Genomic DNA, 18,696 nt, shown 5'->3' on the forward strand with positions numbered 1-18,696 from the left:
GTGATGTGCTTTATAGAGAATATTCCTATTAGATAAGCAGGAGTTATAGTGCTATTGGCTGGGAGTTCAAGCTTAATGAATAAACAATATGTTAAATGAGGTGATTTAAATAGAAACACACGTATAAAATAAGATCATGTATTGACCTGTTGACAAAAATGTGGCCATTAGTTCCCAAGCACCTAACCCTGTATTCCCTGAGAAGCAGTATTTCCTATTTGCCAACTCAGTGTTTGCTGGCAATGAACTACTGTGAATAATGAGAATCAACAGTATATTCATATGTGTAACAGTGCTTTTCAATGTATTGGATTTGACAAGGTATGATATTGGTTACTGCTCTCGGTGGGCTAAGATCTACCGTGTCTTTTTATACATTCTCTGTTCAAGGGAAAATTTTTGTTAGCTCAACTTATAGGACCATCCAGTTTTGTTCTGTATTTACCAACCCTCTTTTCTTTCTTTGATTTCCCAAGCAGTAGGTAGCTTCATTCTATATGAGATTATACATTTATAAATTGACATTCAGTAATGTATCAGTCTTTTGTGAGTCTGGAGAAAATGTGCCAAGGTTTGCCAAGTATCTCATGGACACAGATGAGTCCAGCATCAAAGTTCTACATTACAGAAGAGAACAGGCGCTGGAACAAGGCAGCTAACAGCAGCACAACTACCCAGGCTCAAATGAAACCAATAGTTTTCAGCAGTGTAATTTCAAATCCAAATATAGGAGTGAGGCCTCCCAGAAAACTCCTTTCCATCTGGCTGAGAAACCTTTACCCTAGGATACCACAGGCAGATTTCAGCAGCATGTGACAAAATAAGACACAATTCAAGCAAATATCCTGAAGGAGGTTAAGGAAGTAAGGTCTCTGCAGGACTTGGCAAGGAGGGCTGACTTCCTCCCGATTATACAACTAACTAAGGGCTTTAGATAGCCAAAAGATTAGTAAGTTTTTACAAAAGTCTATATGGGCTAGGGAAGTGTATGGGATAGGCTAGGGGCAGGCTGACAGTTAATAAGTTAAAGGCAAAGGCAAAGGCAAGAATGTTTGAATCTGTTTGTGCTACAAGTACAGAGTATAGTACAACAAATATTCCCTCAAAAGGTGGGACTTTAACTGGCCTTAGATGGAGTGTGAACCACTGAAACTCCTCTGGTTCTTAGGAACCAGGATAAAAGCCTTCCCCTCATGTCTGTAGCTAAGTCCAATTTGCAAGGAAGTAAAGCTGCATTTAGAGTTAAGTCAATGTGAAATACCACCCAAGTTCAAGGTACAGGGATTCTTTCATTTCTACTTCTTGTCCAGTGACTAGAACCATACTTGGGCCTTGCTTTCTCAATGTCAGACAGAGAAGATAACTAGAAATGGAAAACCAAAGTAAAATCTTTGAACCACCCGCAGCCTCTGAGTGAGGAGCAATGTTATCCACAGGGACATTGCTCAAACTAAAAAAAAAAAAAAAGGCGCTGTTCTTTCCAAGTTTTTGGATAATCACTGAATCTGTAATAGTTCAGAAACCCTGAACATCCTCATCAATTAAGACCAAGCACAGTTCTCTTACTTGAGAACAAAAACTGAAGACGTGGATCGAAAAGGAAAGACTCAGACAATTTAAGAACAAAACAGGTATATTTCTATTGGACTACCTGATACAGAGGATAGTGTGGTATGAATGGATAGTATGAATGACACATAATACAAATATATTTTATTTGAAATAAACAAAAATGCTTACACAGTTCAACTGGTCACTTGGAAACAAACTTGCTTGACTGTATTACTGAGCAAAAACAAAGCTGAAGCACAAACACCCTTCTTTTTTGACATGTATTTGGATAGGTAGGAAGACACTACTTGGTTTTTTAAAAACTGACCTTCCCTTAAGGCCTGGTCATAGAAGTGTAAACAATGTAAATGAATCCACCATTACCAGCTGTCATATCATATCTATGTCACCTGTGTATTCTGAGATCATACATATACCTGCCAATATACCTGGGAAGGGTTGCTGAATCACAGTTACATTTAAGTTCTTGGCAGGCAGGACTGAGGAAAAGTAATTTGGAACAAGTTTTACATCCTATTTAGAACAAATCACTAGTATTCCCTTAAATAACAGGTTACAATAGAAAGATACTGCCTGGAACGTATCCTTTTCACTTTGGTTCATTTTTTGTTTGTGTTTGTGATTTACATAGTTGTTTGAATCATCTGCTTATAGTATAATCCTGCCACAAAGTATTAAAGCACAAGATACTATTATTCCTTCAACATCTGCATTTTTCAAGTTTTATACTCTACTACATCCCTAGTACGTCAGCAGTTCTTGAATAATAAAAAATAATAAATGGGTAAAACTCTTCTAAAAATGCAGATGTCTATCACTATAACGGTACTAGATGGGAAGGAGACAATGAGGGAAGAGAAAAAAAGCAAACACGTTCATGTGCAGGGAATGTGGTTCAAGTCTTTGGATTTAAAAACAACTTCCCCAGAGAAGCTGGTTATAATGGAATTTCCAGAAAACTTCCTTTGCCCCCACAAAAGGACCTGAAAAGCCCAATCCAAACTTTTGAACACTACAGTTATGAGATGTTATAAATGATAATCAAAGCAGTCAGAGGGAGAAGGATGAATGTGTCTTCCATTCAGCTAGTTTGTAGCATAGCCTCTTTACCTGTTGGTGGATCAGTAAAAACCACTAAAGTACCAGAAGTGCTTTGAAGGATAGGGGTAGAAAAGTACTGGGCATATTACCTGTCTGTATCAATAACAGGGCTTCATGGCTAGGAAAATTTTCTAAACAGTAAAATGACTCCAGGATAGATCTCTCTCCATCATTAAATGTGGCAGAATTTAAAAAAAAAAAAAAAAATTTACAAGTAGAGATAGTGAAAACAGAAAATTACAAGGCAGAGAACACAAAAGAATCAAGATGATGCTATAGGTTCAACAGTATTCCATGAGGCTAGAAAACCTGTTAACTTTGAAAGCCCTAGCAAAATATCACTCTTGTTTATAAATCACTTATTTATCATATGACCGCATGTTGAATCCTTTCTTTCCACATACTGAAGAATCCTACATTCAGCCTTTAAGCATTTTGCATTTCTTTGCCAATCTTGTAGCTGAGTATCTTGTTCCAGTCGATTTTGGTGCGGGTAACCGGAAGCTGCCGGCGCAAGGCCTTGAATGTGGTGTCTGACATTGTTTGATAGTTTTCACTAATTGCTGTCTGCAACAGATAATTGAAGATAAGTTGCTTGAACAGAAACGGATAGTTGTAATTAGGAAAGTAACTCTGTAGTCAAAGGACATGTTTGAGTCTTCTAAGAAGGACAACAGGATATAATATTCCTAGTAAGCTCCTCTCCCATCTCTGAAGTAAGTTAAGAAGCCCACTTATATTATTTCTAAAACTAGAGCTATAATCCCTTCCAGTGTCAAAACCTTGACAGTAAGCACAATGCCAAGTTGCAAGGTCTGCAGCTTCCACACTTAGTTACACTGAACAACACATATATTTATGTTGAAAGGACAAAGAAAAGTTCTAACAAAATGTGTTAACAGCAAAATAATAATGTTCTAGAGATCTAGAGATCTAGAGAAATTAGTTCCAAATCTTCTTACCTGATATTCATTTTCTGCATGCTCTATGATTTTAATAAACTCCTTGGCAGTTTGGACTTCATTCTAACAGAGGAAAAGGGGAAATAGGAATTTTTAAAAAAGTATAAACAATAAATAAAAACATACTGAAAAGATCATCTTGACTAACATTTGTATAACAACTTACAGTTTATCAAGTGTTCCCATGCACATCACCTTCTTTGATTCTCCCAACAGCCCTGTGAGGTTGATCTGTTATCATTACCTCCATTTTCCAGATGAGAAAACAGAATCCTCATAAGTGACTAGACCAAAATTACACACTTCTTGAAAGATGGGATCTGAATCCCAGTCTTCTGCCAAAAGACCCCATGCTCTTTTCAATCTACCACAGTATGCCCCAAAGACATCATCACGACATCTTGAAATGTTTATGCCTTGAAAATATCTCTGGTTTCAGATGATATAAACAATGCCCTCACCAATATCAGCCATATATGTTAAACTCATATACTCCTCTATCTGCCACTTGTGATGTTAAATCAACCAATACATTTTGCTTTACATGATTCAGGTACCATATTAACTAAACGTATCCTTTTCACTGTGGTTCATTTCTCATTCTCTCTCTTCCTTTCATCATTAGGTACAACAAAAATATAGGTAAAAGCTAAGATTTACTGCCTAGGGCAGCAGTTCCCAGACTCTTTCAAATGGTAAAAACTATCTTGTTTTCACAGCAATGCTAAGACAAGTCATTTGCTTTCCCACTCACACTCTCAAGTGTGCATAATGCAGGTCCACAGAAGCTACAAGATGTGTGCTGGCTTCATCACTCTGACGGCTAATGGAATGTGTGGGCACATATGGGAATCCAGTGGTCTTTTATTAAGTCAGACACTATACAATTTGTAAAACTGTAAGTGAATGCCATTCTTTGCACTAATTTTTTTTTTGGTTTGGAAAATATAGTTCTTTTTTCATGAAAATACTATTTAGGCCAACAAGTAATGGGTTTGTTACTGTTATTTTAAATTAACAAATATATTTAACATTTCTCAGTTTTAATTTCTAATAAAGTAAATGTAGACACAACATACATAAACAAAGCTAGCTAGTTTGTTTGTTTTTATGATTTTTTTTTTTTTGTTAGAAGGTCCACACCCAATGTGGGGCTTGAACTCACAACCCCAAGATCAGGCATCGCATGCCATACTAAGCCAGCCAAGCACCTCAAACAAAAGCTATTTGAAGGTGCTCAATAATTTCTAGGAATAAAAAGGAGCACTGAGAATGCAAAAAAATTATGTCCCTTCTTTCCAGGTATAGAACACTATATATATATACATATAGTATTATTATCTGAACAAATTATATATATATATGTGTGTGTGTGTGTGTATATATAAATATACACAAATATATAATATAATATCTATTTTTTTAATGTATATAATTTTGAGAGAGCAAAAGAGGTGGGGGGAATGGGCAGAGAGATAGGGAGACACAAAATCCGAAGCAGGCTCCAGACTGCTGGAGCTGTCACCACAGAGCCTGACGTGGGGCTCGAACTCACGAACCTGGAGATCATGGCCTGAGCCAAAGTCGGATGCTTAACTGACTGAGCCAACCAGGCACTCCAGAACAACACGTTTTAGTTGAATATTCCTAAAAATGTTTGGCTTCTCTAGTGATATAAATGTAGCCCTATAAGATTTGTTGGCAAACTTTCCTTCCTCACAGTATTTACTGACTGAAGATATTGCTGTCCTTGAGTAAATCTCACAATTGAGAAACAGAGAAAGTGAAAGATGTTTGAATAAAGCCATTATCACTATTTGGCATTATATCATGTTATGTTACACTGTGTTTTATATTATGTAATTATTTACTCTATTACATTTAGTCAAAGACTGTGAACTAATATAGCTGGTTGATTACATGCTTTTATAAGCTGCCAAAATCAAAGCACTGAAAACAAACTGAATTTCTAGTGGCAGAATCAGTACTCAGGATCAAAATAAAATTTTTTTTTATTGTGCTGTTTAAAAAAAAATTTTTTTTTAATGTTTGTTTATTTTTGAGAGAGGGAGACAGAGCATAAGTGGGGGAGAGCAAAGAGAGAGGGAGACACAGAATCTGAAGTAGGCTCCAGGCTCTGAGCTCTCAGCACAGAACCAGATATGGGGCTTGAACTCAGGAACCATGAGATCATGACCTGAGCTGAAGTCAGACACATAACCAACTGAGCCACCCAGGTATCTCAGGATCAAAATCAATTTTTTAAAGAAAAGACACAAGTGAGACATATTAAATACTCCACACTCACCGAAACAGTTACTGAATCCTGTACATCTTTATGACTAACCAACTGAACATTGCCATCTTCATAATAGTGAACCTGTGTGAGACAATGGTTGAGCAAGTTTATGTGTAGTTCATATAAAAACCCACTGCTAAGGTACATATCCATGCCTTAAGCCACTCCCAATCTTTTTTTTTTTTTTACGTCATCACCAATCTTTACCAACACCGAAAAAAATATAAGTATGATCAACTGTAACTTACAATGGTGCTTAAAATTCACAGAACACTAAATTTTAAGAATTCTCACTTTTTTTTTTAAGCAGGGGAAACTGATAATAGTTCAACAAATATTTATTTTGTGCTTATTGCATTCCAGGCATTGTGCTAAGTATTATAAATACAAAGATCTTAAATAAGATTCCACTCTTAGCAGTATTAAAGGATTAAAAGAATTGAAATAAAATCACTGGACATTAGTTTTTCTCTGTGAAAACCAAGGAATTTTAATGGATCCTAATTCCTTACACATCTCTCCATATATATAATCATCAATACTGGTAAGCAGATCTGACCAAGTGCAGGAAAAACTTACTTGACAGTTAAAGACAAATTGAAAAAACAAATATCCTACTAGTAAATTAGCTTACAAAAAAGCAAGACAAAAGCAGTTCTGAGGATATAAGGTAAAGTGGGGTGCTACAATTATGAGACCAATTAGCAAGAAGGAGGGGTACATAAGAGACAGACTAAGCAAAGACATGTTAAGACTCAGGAAGTTTTGGCAACTTACAAGATAGCTCCAGTCACCTTAACAAGGCTACAAACTGGTCATATAAAATAGGATGAGGGTTTCCTTTTGTTAAGTGCATTTGAACAAGGTTTTGAAAAGAGGAGTTGTCACCTAAATGGACAAGTAGAGAAGGGCATCTAGCAAGGGGATAAGAGAAGTACAAGAGAATGGTTTAGGAAAGAACAAAGAACTCACTGCAAATGAGTTAAGTGTGGAGGGGAATGTGGCAAGAGACAGTGCTATGAAGCCAGCTGGAGACAGACTGTGAAGCAAACTGCCTTATAAACCATGTTAAGAGTCCAGACTTTATCCTATTTAAAGGTAACTGGGACTCAGGGAAAAGGAAATGTTTTAAAAAGATTACCATTTGTGCTATGAAGAAAATAAAGCGGAGGGAGCCGAAACTGGGGGCATAATGCTAGAACAGTAGTCCAGGTATTGCCTGTTTCCTTCATCTAGTCCAGGCTACCAGGAGCTATTTTTGTTTTGCTTTGTTTTTGTTTTTAAAGATTTTATTTTCTTTTTTAAGTAATCTCTACACCCAACATAGGACTTGAACCCATGTTCAGGAGTCCCCAAGATCAAGAGTCGCACGTGCTACCTACTGAGCCAGCCAGGCACCCATAACAGGAGATAATGTGGATAAAAAGGAATGTTTTTAGAGATAAAGTGGAAGTAAAGAAGAAAGGAACTATATACCCTGCACTACTATGACTATTATTTATTGAGTCCTTACTTCATGTTAAACACTATGCAAAATGTTTTAGTTATTACTTACATTATCTTATTCAATTTTTACAAAAACTCTGAAATAGGGACCATTGTCATTCCTATTTTACAGATGAGAAAACTGAAGCTTGAGGCAGTTTTTTTTTTTTTCATACATACCAGAAACTTATTACTCATAGTTCTGGGGATGGAAAGTCTGATATCAAACTGCCAGCATGATCAGGTGGTTCATTGCAGGCTTCTTTTCTCTGTATCTTTACATGATGGAAGGGGCTAGGGGTCTTTCTGGAACTTCTTTTATAAGGCACCATTCCTACTGATGAGGTTTCTACCCTCATGACTTGAGCACCTCCCAAAGATGCCACCTACTAATATCATCATCTGTAGGGGTTATAATTTCAACATAATGAATTGTAGGGAAACACAAACATTCAGAACATAGCAGACTGGAAAGAAAAAAATAGATTATTATTATTTAAAAAAACTTTTTTTTTTTTTTTAACGTTTATTTTTGAGACAGAGAGAGACAGAGCATGAATGGGGGAGGGTCAGAGAGAGGGAGACACAGAATCTGAAACAGGCTCCAGGCTCTGAGCTGTCAGCACAGAGCCCGACGCGGGGCTCGAACTCATGAACTGCGAGATCATGACCTGAGCCAAAGTCGGCTGCTTAACCGACTGAGCCGCCCAGCGCCCTGATTATTATTATTTTTAGAAGAAGATTTTTTTTTTTAAAGTCACAAAGGAATTTTATACAATTAAAATATTACATAGACTGATGGGATTTACTGAATAACTAATAGATCCATAAAGGAAAGCAAGTCTGAAAGATGAAATCCAGTAGCACCTAGAGTATCTCTAAAAGTAAAACTTTTAACTGTTTCCTTCTTTCCTTATATATTTTTTCAATCTGAAAGAATGTCTTTATTTTTTTTAATTAATTTTTTTAACTTGTTTTATTTTTTATTTTTTTAAATTTACATCCAAATTAGTTAGCATTTAGTGCAACAATGATTTCAGGAGTAGATTCCTTAATGCCCCTTACCCATTTAGTCCATCCCCACCCCCACAACCCCTCCAGCAACCCTTAGTTTGTTCTCCATATTTATGAGTCTCTTCTGCTTTGTTCCCCTCCCTGTTTTTTTATTATTTTTGTTTCCCTTCCCTTATGTTCATCTGTTTTGTCTCTTAAAGTCTTCATATGAGTGAAGTCATATGATTTTTGTCTTTCTCTGACTAATTTCACTTAGCATAATACCCTCCAGTCCCATCCACGCAGTTGCAAATGGCAAGATTTCATTCATTTTGATTGCCAAGTAATACTCCATTGTATATAAATACACCACATCTTTATCCATTCATCCATCGATGGGACATTTGGGCTCTTTCCATACTTTGGCTATTGTTGATAGTGCTGCTATAAACATGGGGGTGCATGTGTCCCTTCGAAACAGCACACCTGTATCCCTTCGATAAATGCCTAGTAGTGCAACTGCTGCATCGTAGGGTAGTTTTATTTTTAGTTTTTTGAGGAACCTCCATACTGTTTTTCAGAGTGGCTGCACCAGCTTGCATTCCCATTGAAGCAGTTTAATAACTTATCCATGTTCACATATCTAGTAAAAAAAGGAGCTAGAATATGAATTAGGTCGAATTCCAGAACTAAAACCATATCTAACATGCCTAATACCTCCCACTGTTAAGTTTTGTCAAAAAATTAGAAATTCCCTCATCCAGGGAGAAATAAAGTGTCTCATTAGGGACTTAACTCTTCTAAAATATCATTAGAGGGGGATTAAAACAGCCAAGCCTTCATCGAGGCAGAAACCATGATCCTATTAGCAACAAAAAGACTTCCCTGGGCAACATGAATCGACTATAGAAACTTGTTTAAGGGAACAAAAATAGCTGGCTCTGTCCAGATGGGCAAGAGAAACCACAGACTTTCCATACCCTCTCCAAACCCTTAAATTTCATCTTTTGGCTTTCTAAAGGAGGTTGAAGAGAAAAAGACAATTTAAGAATACACTGGAGAAGCAGGGAGTTGATAAATGCCTATAATACCTACACACAAGAATTACAACAGCAAAGATCTAAGGAAAAAAAGACCTGTCTAATAATGACATATAAAGGTTAAAGTTCCAATAGACAAGTGAGATAGGGAAACTGAAGGGATTCCATTCCTGAAGGCTCCATTTCTGCTGTTTCTTTAAGTTCCACTCACTCATATTCTGTATTTTGCATCTGAGTAAACCAAAGAAGCTTTGTTCCCACTCCAAGGGGGAAACAAGACAGTTAATCATTCTCTAAGTTTCATCCTAGGCCCCCAAACAGCTGCTAACATCTAAGAAGAACCAGATCCTAAGCATGTTCCAGAACATTACCTTTGAACAAACTCTGGTCAACACTGGCATCAATACACTCTTACCTTCGGTGATTTATGGACTAACACCTATTGTTCACCTGGCACTCACCTTTGATTGGACCCTACCCTGGATTCCTGATGGAACATGTACCCTGGAACATGATCCCTTTCCAATATAAATCCCTAACCCCAAGTGATAGGGAGACTCACTTTTCCTTTTCTGAGTCCCCCAGACATTCCATCTGCTATACTGTATCACTTATGTCATTCAATAAACTCTGCTCTCACTTTCTCCTGGCTAGAGTTTGATTTCTGTCCTATGTGAAGCCAAGAACTCTCTTGGTCCTGTGGGACCCCCTCAGGGTCTTTAGTTCTGGCCTGCCCACAATACCTGGACAAGGATGTTCAAAACACAAGTGGGTCACACCTAAACACTATTTTGTTTGATCATTTTAAACTAAGAAACTGAAAAGTCCAGAGGCTGAAAAGAACACTAGGAAGAGCAATGAATACGAACAAGATGGGGGATATTTAAAAAACAGAGCTCTATGGGGAGGCACCTGGGTGGCTCAGTCAGTTAAGCATCCAACTTTGGCTCAGGTCATGATCTCATGGTTTGTGAGTTTGAGCCTCGCATCAGGCTCTGTGCTGACAGCTCAGAGCCTGGAGCCTGCTTCAGATTCTGTGTCTCCCTCTCTGTCTGCCCCTCCCCTGCTTATGCTCTCTCAGAAATAAATAAACATTAAAAAAATTTTTTTTTAAACAAAACAAAGCTCTGTCCAGAAAAGAAACAAGGACTTATATATTTGAGACAGGCATCTCAGAACCCATTTGAAGGAAGGAATTATGCAGGGCACATCTTTTTTTGTCCAAGAATAAAGACTATGCAATTGGTTTGAATTTCTATCATAGTTTTTTTGAAAATTTTTTAAAATGTTTATTTATTTTGAAAGAGAGAGCACGCGAGCAGAGGAGGGGCAGAAAGAGAGAGGGAAGGAGAGAATCTCAAGCAGGCTCCATGATGCCTACATAGAACCCAACTTGGGGCTCGAAATCACAAACCATCAGACAGTGACCTGAGCTGAAATCAAGAGTCGGAGGCTTAACCACTGAGCCACCAAGGCGCCCCCTATCATGTTTCTTAAGAACTAGGACATGAATAGGAATACCACTAAGTCTTGCTGTTTATAAACTCAATTGAAAATTCTAAAAATATTGATTTCATTATCTAATACATAAATGATAAACTTAAGCCCTGTTTATCTTTTTCAATTTAAAAAAATTTTTAAGATTTTATTTTTAAATAAATATACCTAATGCAGGGCTTCAATTACAACCCCAGGATCAAGAGTTGTGTGTTCCACTTGAATGGGTCAGCCAGGTGCCCCAAACTCTGTTTTAAAACAAAAACTCTTTTTGTGGTGTGGGAGGGGGCAGGCAAGGGAACAAACCATTTTACTGGGGTGCTTGGGGGAGGAGTCAAAGGGCTGGGAGGACAATGAGATCGGATATCCTTGCCTTGGCCAGGATCTCCCCAGCTTCAAAGTTGCCAAAAGCAACAAAAACCTTTCTAGGTCTCAGCTGCTAATAAAAATTTCAACATGACTATCATCAACATAAATCCTCAGAAACTGTTGACTTCCCAGAACTACCCTTTTGCCTACAGAATAACCAAAGGTCTACATATCTTAGTGACTCTTCCAAGTAATTCTCACTCTGATTTTAAAAGATCTGTAGAAGAAGCAAGCCCTTCTCCAAGGTGTGATCAGACAATCTGGTTAAAAGGTATACATGAGGTCCGGGTAGTGGCCCTTGTTTTAAGCCTTATCAGAAACTATTACCCTTTATGATATGTACTCTTAATTTAGGTTTGCATTGGCAAAGCTGAAACACAAGTAATTGTCTCCTTCTGGAAGAAAAATCAAGTTACCTACATAAATTTATAGTAAGCTGCCAAGTTAATGCTGATGCCATAGTTACAGGAGATCTAAAGCATTAGGCTACTCATATATATGATTAAACAGAAATAGAGCAATATATGTTGTCTTAGCTTGGGCTCCCCCAGAAGCAGACCCCATGATTAAGATTTAAGAGGAGGTGGTTTACTTGGGAGGTAATCTCAAGAAAGGCTAGTAAGGGCTGAGGTAGTAAGACACAGAAGGGAGGAAAGTGTTATGGGTGCATTAATGAACCCAGAGATGACCATTAATGACCCACAGACAGCTGTGGGTCCTGGACTCTGGAAGACTAAGGAGAACATACTTCAGAGTTGTCCCACCTGATGGGTGAGGAAACTGGCATATTTATCTACCAACTCTTGTATGGCACTAAGGGCTGCTCCAGAGCTGTGAACTTAACATTTTCAGCTTGCCTCATCTGAGTTGGGCATGCTCCTGTGGCTAGGAAGAGCTCCCAGGAAACAAGTTACTGTTACTTGTAGCAGGAAGCTATCCTGAAAAGAGCGGGTACAGATGACATGTACCATATATATTTTAATTAAATTATATCATTAAGAAAGGCAGCTCTTGCTAATTGTTTTGAAAGTAAGACTTAACACAATATAATAGAAGTATGATTAGGTACTGATCTCAGGTATCAGTAACTGTTTAATCCTACCTGAGAGTTGGCTGGGCTTAAGAATTCAATCACCCTGAATTTGAATTTCAAACCTCTGCTAGGATATCAGAAGACTCCGATCGAGACAGGCATCCACAAGCTCCTTATTCACCTGCCTATCTGTTCTGACACCAGCACTAGAAATCTACTCTGCTTGGTTACTTATATTCCATACACGATGACACTTGGTCATTCGCTCTAGTTCCTCTGTTTTATTTACTTGATAATACAACCTTCTGTCATTACTGTAAAAAAACAAAACAATCCCATTCATGTAGCTGTCTTCAAAGTTAAGAATTATGTTTTATATGTACACGCACATACACACTTACACGGGCTAACATATACGAGAGACCCTAAGTAAGTCACAGCAGCTGCTATTTAGTCACTTCTTAATAATCATTTATTTTCTTCTTTCTTAGAAGTACTATTTGATAATTCCTGGAAAAATCTTGTTATCTTTGAAAGAGAAAAATAATAAGCAAGCAGTACATACCATATGACTATCCTTTATCAACCCAGAATAGCTCTGCTTAACCATTTCCCCATGAAGGAGGCTTCTATTTCTATTTACTACCATCAGGTTGCATCTACATATAGTTGTTCCTTATTTCGAATACCAGAACAAATACCAACTTGCATGTTTGTTTTGAAGATGTGACATTTTAACATGGCCTATTAACACATGGGGATCTCACCTGAATCTTAAGTACTCCAACCACCTGGGCTGTAGGTGGTGTGATGGTGAACTTCCACTCTGATCTCCAACGACCATTCCTATTAAAACACACACAAGGCTGAAGAGTTAGCAATAAGCACAACAAAGAGGTGATTTGCTGCTGAGGGAGAGAATTTGGGAAAGAGAAAAAAAACAAAACCAAAACCAAAAAGAAACAAATCATTTCTAGTTTGACAAATCCAAGGCTCTGTCTACTCAAATACAAGTTTGTATCCAAGTGTCTAAACGTAAGTTTTTTTTTTTTTTTTTTTAATTTTTTTTTTCAACGTTTATTTATTTTTGGGACAGAGAGAGACAGAGCATGAACGGGGGAGGGGCAGAGAGAGAGGGAGACACAGAATCGGAAACAGGCTCCAGGCTCTGAGCCATCAGCCCAGAGCCCGACGCGGGGCTCGAACTCACGGACTGCGAGATCGTGACCTGGCTGAAGTCGGACGCTAAACCGACTGCGCCACCCAGGCGCCCCTAAACGTAAGTTTTTTAAAGTTATTCTGACTTTCATTTTTCAATCATGGAACAGAAAACCATGCTTATACTATTCATGGTAGGCTCTTCCACAAACAGCTAGATGGGCTGCTGAGTTTTGCAATTAACTCAAGTATTATTAACTAAACCCGAGTAAAACTCAGATTTTCCACTGGGCACTTTCTTAACCAATCACTTATTCTCACTCAATAGAAGAGCATTTTTTAAAAAGACAAGATTATAAAATCTTAGCATTGAAAGGAATCTAAATGTTCACATCTAAACCCCTCATTTTGCAGATGGGGAACTGAAGCCTCTCAGTCAAATAACTTATTCTAAACTAGTTAGATTAAAAACCAAGTTTCGGGGCGCCTGGGTGGCACAGTCGGTTAAGCGTCCGACTTCAGCCAGGTCACGATCTCACGGTCTGTGAGTTCGAGCCCCGCGTCAGGCTCTGGGCTGATGGCTCGGAGCCTGGAGCCTGTTTCCGATTCTGTGTCTCCCTCTCTCTCTGCCCCTCCCCCGTTCATGCTCTGTCTCTGTCTGTCCCAAAAATAAATAAAAACGTTGAAAAAAAAAAATTAAAAAAAAAAAAACAACAACCAAGTTTCAACTACTGGTTTGTTTTCTTCCCAACAGAAGTTAAGACACAAATAGAAGAGAACATCTACTTTCTTACCAGAAGTTTTTAGGCTGAAACTGGTGGCTTTCAATACACGCAATAATGGTCTGTTGCCCATCTATAGTTTTAGCATAAACCTATTGTTAAACAAAAAAAAAAGTTAGCCTCTGAAAACACATTTAACCTAAATGCCAAACACTGTACAAAAACAGCATGCTAAATCTTCGGAGGAGACAAAGAATCAGGTAACTCACAAGACTTCATGGGATACAAACACAGAGCAGAACATGTTTAGTTCCACGGGAGACACTGGTACAATGACTGCAGAAGGCAGTACTGCTCCTGATTTGGGGTACAAGGGAGGTGACAGTTGGACTGGGCCTTACAAGACAGGTGAGATTCTCATAGGCAGAGACTGAGAGGAAAGATGAGTAAACTCTTCAGACAGGAAACTGGGGGCTTGTTCAGTGAATGGCAATTAGTGCTTTCAGGTTAGACAGTACGTGTGAAGTGGGTTAACTGAAGTGGGTGATGATACAGGATAGAAGATATAAATCCCACAGTAATAGATAGAAGGTAATAAGTATGGACATTATTCTACAGGACAGACACCAAAACAACATACCAGGCACTATTGTTTTGGGAGAATAATTAATACTGGTATACAGGCTAAAGTAGAGGAAAAGCTAAAGTTGGTTAGGAGGCCAGAGCATTAATCTAGGCAATAAGTCAGGGTAGTATCAGTGGGTATCAGGGTGCAAAAGCATAATCAAGTCTAACAATACACTGCAAGTGAAGGACAGAAAAGGGGAAAGAGCCAAAGTGCTTGCATACTGGGATGACCAGATAGACAGTAGTATCATTAACAAATTGGGAAATTCAGATAGAGATGTGCAGCTAGTAGTCAGAAGCCCCAACTGTTCCTTAATGTAGGAGAGGTGAACAGAAATGCAATCCCAAGGAAAAGGAAAAAAAATAAATAGAAGAACTTTATAGTCCACAAAATATTTCCACATGTTTACTTTCCCTATATTAAATAAACCATGAGTTTTCAAGAAAGAGAAATAGAGCAGTGGGGAATGCCTACATTTACAAAGGTAGGGGAGAAGAAAAGAAATAGAGACAAACTGAGAATGAGTAGAGGGTGCTGACAGCAGTCTAAGCAAAAGGCAAGTAGTTGGATGGTCTCAGTGTGAAATGCCATAAAGAAGTCAAGGACGAAGAAAAAGATACTGAGGTAATTCAGGAACCATTAGTAAACTCAGAGAACAGTTTCTATAGACTAAAGACTGAAGCCAAGATTCACAGGGTTAAGAAGTAGATACATAATGAGGAAATGACACTAGTAGGAGCAGAATGCTCCCAGGTTTGGTTACATAGTAGAGAGAGATGAGGGAAGAAAGGAAGTGAAGAAGAGGGAGGAAGAGCAAGGTAGAAAGAGAAGAAGAAAAGTAACTGATGGAAATTATGACTGAGGAAAAGTTTGTTCTCCTTAAGAAGAGAAATAAAAATATTTAAAGAGATATGTATCAGATAGGATAGTATAAGATCAAGAATAAGGATCCCCCTTTCTAAGATTCAAGTACAGTGGAAGAGAGGGAACACTGCTGAGTATGGAAAGCAGAGAAAGATTTCATGTCAGTCTTACTAATATGTGGGGGATCAGACAGATGCCTAAGGGCAATGGGAATGAATTGGAACACACTATATTGAAAACATTATGGGAAATATTGAGATGAAATCAAGAATTACCACCAAGCAGGACAGCTCTGAGGATATAAGACATTTGGGGTACAACAGACACTGTCAGAACAATTTGATGGCTTTCTGTAGCTCATTTGTTGGCAGAGACAGTGAGAAAATGGCATGTGAGGTTACTTGGTGTGGAGGCTCTCCAAAATAAGAATGAGTAGTGTCAAACTTTAAATACATAACAAATGAGAAGTTGAAAGTATATTTAGGATTGCAAAGCCAATTTCTAAAAGAGTATGCCATGTCTTCCTTTGTAATATCGACTGTAATTATCCACCATAATGGGTTTTCTCTATCATTTAAAAAATAAAAAACATGTAATAATAATGATATTCAACACTTATGCAGAACTTCCTTTGTGCCAGACATTTTCCAGGCATTTTATATGAGTAATTACTTCATTCAATCCTCACAACATCCTATGAGGTAAGAACTATTATTTCCATTTTATAGGTGAAAAGAATTGAGGCAGACATGTTAACAAAGTCACAGAACTAATTAAGTGGCAAGGCTAGGATCAAACCAGTTAGTATGGCTTCAAAATAAGGGCTCTTACCCAATATTCTATTATCGCCATTTAACTCATCATCGTTAAATATTGAAAATATTCTAACAGACATTTTTCTTAATCGTATTCACAACCTTACAAAGGAAAAATCATGATAGAGCCAAATTTTAACATTAGTAAAAAAAAAAAAAGTCAAATTACTCTTGATTAAAAAAAATTCAAATAGTTTTGACGATCCAGTGAAGAAAGCATCTAGACTATGTAAGTAGCTTTCTGTAAAAAGGCCTATACTAAAAAGTCATGAATGTGGCAATAGCTGTCTTGACAATCTAAATTTATTTACTTATGTCTAAACTAAAGCTGTTAAAGAATTTTCCATATAAAACTGTCCATTTATACCCCTTCAAAAATGCAGAGGAGAATAAAATGCAGAGGAGACTCTAAGAAGAAGTGATGTTTGGCTAGCCAAAGCTCACAAAGGATAAGGTAAATGTAGAAAATAAAACATCTCTAATAATGAAGCAGGCAGATACTTAACAGTACAGAAGCCGTTGGAATAATGATCTTTCACATAGGCCCTTAAAGCACTGTCACAGGATTCTCTCCAAGACTTCAGACCTCCATCTACGTCCTCTGGCTGGGGGTCACTTGCTTCTTTCCGTAGATGGTCAAACTTAAAGGAAATTTTGTTTCTTGGATCTAAAAATCTGCTATTACCCAGGTCACCATGTTCTGTAATTAAGACCTTCCAAAGAATAATTATAAATATGAGTAACTCTGTAAAAAAAAGTTCTTGTCAAATTTAACAAAACAAATAAAAATTCTGAAGACAGTTAACTTTTCATTTACTCAGATTTCTCTTTCATACTGATTTTTCAATCAAGTCACATTTTTAAAAAATTTAACTTTTTAAGTAAACTCCACCCCCAAGGTGGGGCTTGAATTCATGACTCTAAGGTTAAGAGCAGCATGCTCTACCAACTGAGCCAGCCAGCTACCCCTTAAGTCACATTTTTACTCTTATTAAAAATATTATGTTTAGGGTTAAATCAGCTCTAAAACCACATTTCTCCAACCTATCCTTCATTTCTTGGTTTCTGTCTAATGTTTTGCCAATGTATATACTTTATACATAGCTGCAACAGTAACTTCTCTATACATTTTAATATCATTTTTTCACATATTTCATAAACCTTTTCTAGTCATTATACTTAGCATTTAAAATAGGTAATATTTGTAAAATAGAAACCCTGGAAGAATATATCAGGGATTGGCAAATTTTTTCTGTAAAGGGCCAGATAGTAAGTATTTTCAGCTTTTCTGGACATAGAATCAGTTGTGCCTACTCAACTCTGATGTTAGCAGGAAAGCAGCCATAGACAATACAAAAAACAAACAAGCAGGGCTGTGTTCAATAAAACTTTATTTACAAAAATAAGTGGTACCTGCCATGCATAGCTTGCTGACCCTTGCTCTAAATTAATAAAAATCAGTTGCCTTATGAGGAAAGGGACATTTATTTGTTAGGAATTTGGTGGATATGAGATAAAGATGAGAAAAAGATCTCTCTCTCTATATATATTTTTTTCCATTTTTGAACCATGTGAATGTATTACTTATTCTATTTATTTACTTGTTTGTTTAAGTAGGCTTCACCCCCAGCACAGACCCAACAGATTCACGACCCTGAGATCAAGACCTGAGCTGAGATCAAGAGTCGCGTACACTCAACTAAGCCACCCAGGCACCCACCCACCCTTTTAGTTTACACAAAACTAGCATACTATACTGTGTTTCACTTTTTACTTTTTAAATTTAATATACCTAGAAAATCTTTCCATAGGAATACTCAGAGAACTTCCTTGTTTTTTGGTTTACAATTGTATACTGCTCCATTGTATGGCTATACAAAAATTTATTCAACCAGTCCTCTATTAATGGATAGTTGGGTTGTTTTCAATCTCTTACTATTATGAACAATATTGCAATAAATGTCCTTGTATGTTCATTATGTATCAATTATGTACATGTGCCATGTACTCATGTGAGGTAAATTCTCTGAAAGGGGAACTGGATCAAAGTGTAAACGTATTCATAATTTTGTTAGAGGCTGACAAACTGCCCTATATCAGAGATAGGGTGTGGTACCAAGTTACAAACACACTATCAGTAGAAATTTTAACTGCAATT

General features: G+C 37.4%; 1 protein-coding gene across 2 annotated transcripts in view; it reads right to left on the reverse strand.

The window, feature by feature from the left end:
* Nucleotides 1–1,615: 1,615 nt before the first annotated feature.
* Nucleotides 1,616–18,696, reverse strand: part of CAPZA1 (capping actin protein of muscle Z-line subunit alpha 1) — a 49,756-nt gene continuing 32,675 nt past the window's right edge. For both annotated transcript variants that reach the window (XM_047083012.1, XM_047083013.1), the window contains exons 5-10: nucleotides 17,045–17,251; nucleotides 14,304–14,383; nucleotides 13,119–13,197; nucleotides 5,944–6,015; nucleotides 3,636–3,698; nucleotides 1,616–3,240 (exon numbers count right to left, since the gene is read on the reverse strand). In XM_047083012.1, coding sequence (XP_046938968.1) covers nucleotides 3,100–3,240; nucleotides 3,636–3,698; nucleotides 5,944–6,015; nucleotides 13,119–13,197; nucleotides 14,304–14,383; nucleotides 17,045–17,251 — 642 coding nt within the window. In that variant the 3' untranslated portion in view covers nucleotides 1,616–3,099. The remainder of the gene's footprint in view (nucleotides 3,241–3,635; nucleotides 3,699–5,943; nucleotides 6,016–13,118; nucleotides 13,198–14,303; nucleotides 14,384–17,044; nucleotides 17,252–18,696) is intronic.

Source organism: Lynx rufus, unplaced genomic scaffold (assembly GCF_022079265.1).
Source record: "Lynx rufus isolate CCGP_SWC_20201006 ecotype Redwood Valley unplaced genomic scaffold, mLynRuf1.p SCAF_2, whole genome shotgun sequence".
Classification (NCBI taxonomy): domain Eukaryota; kingdom Metazoa; phylum Chordata; class Mammalia; order Carnivora; family Felidae; genus Lynx; species Lynx rufus.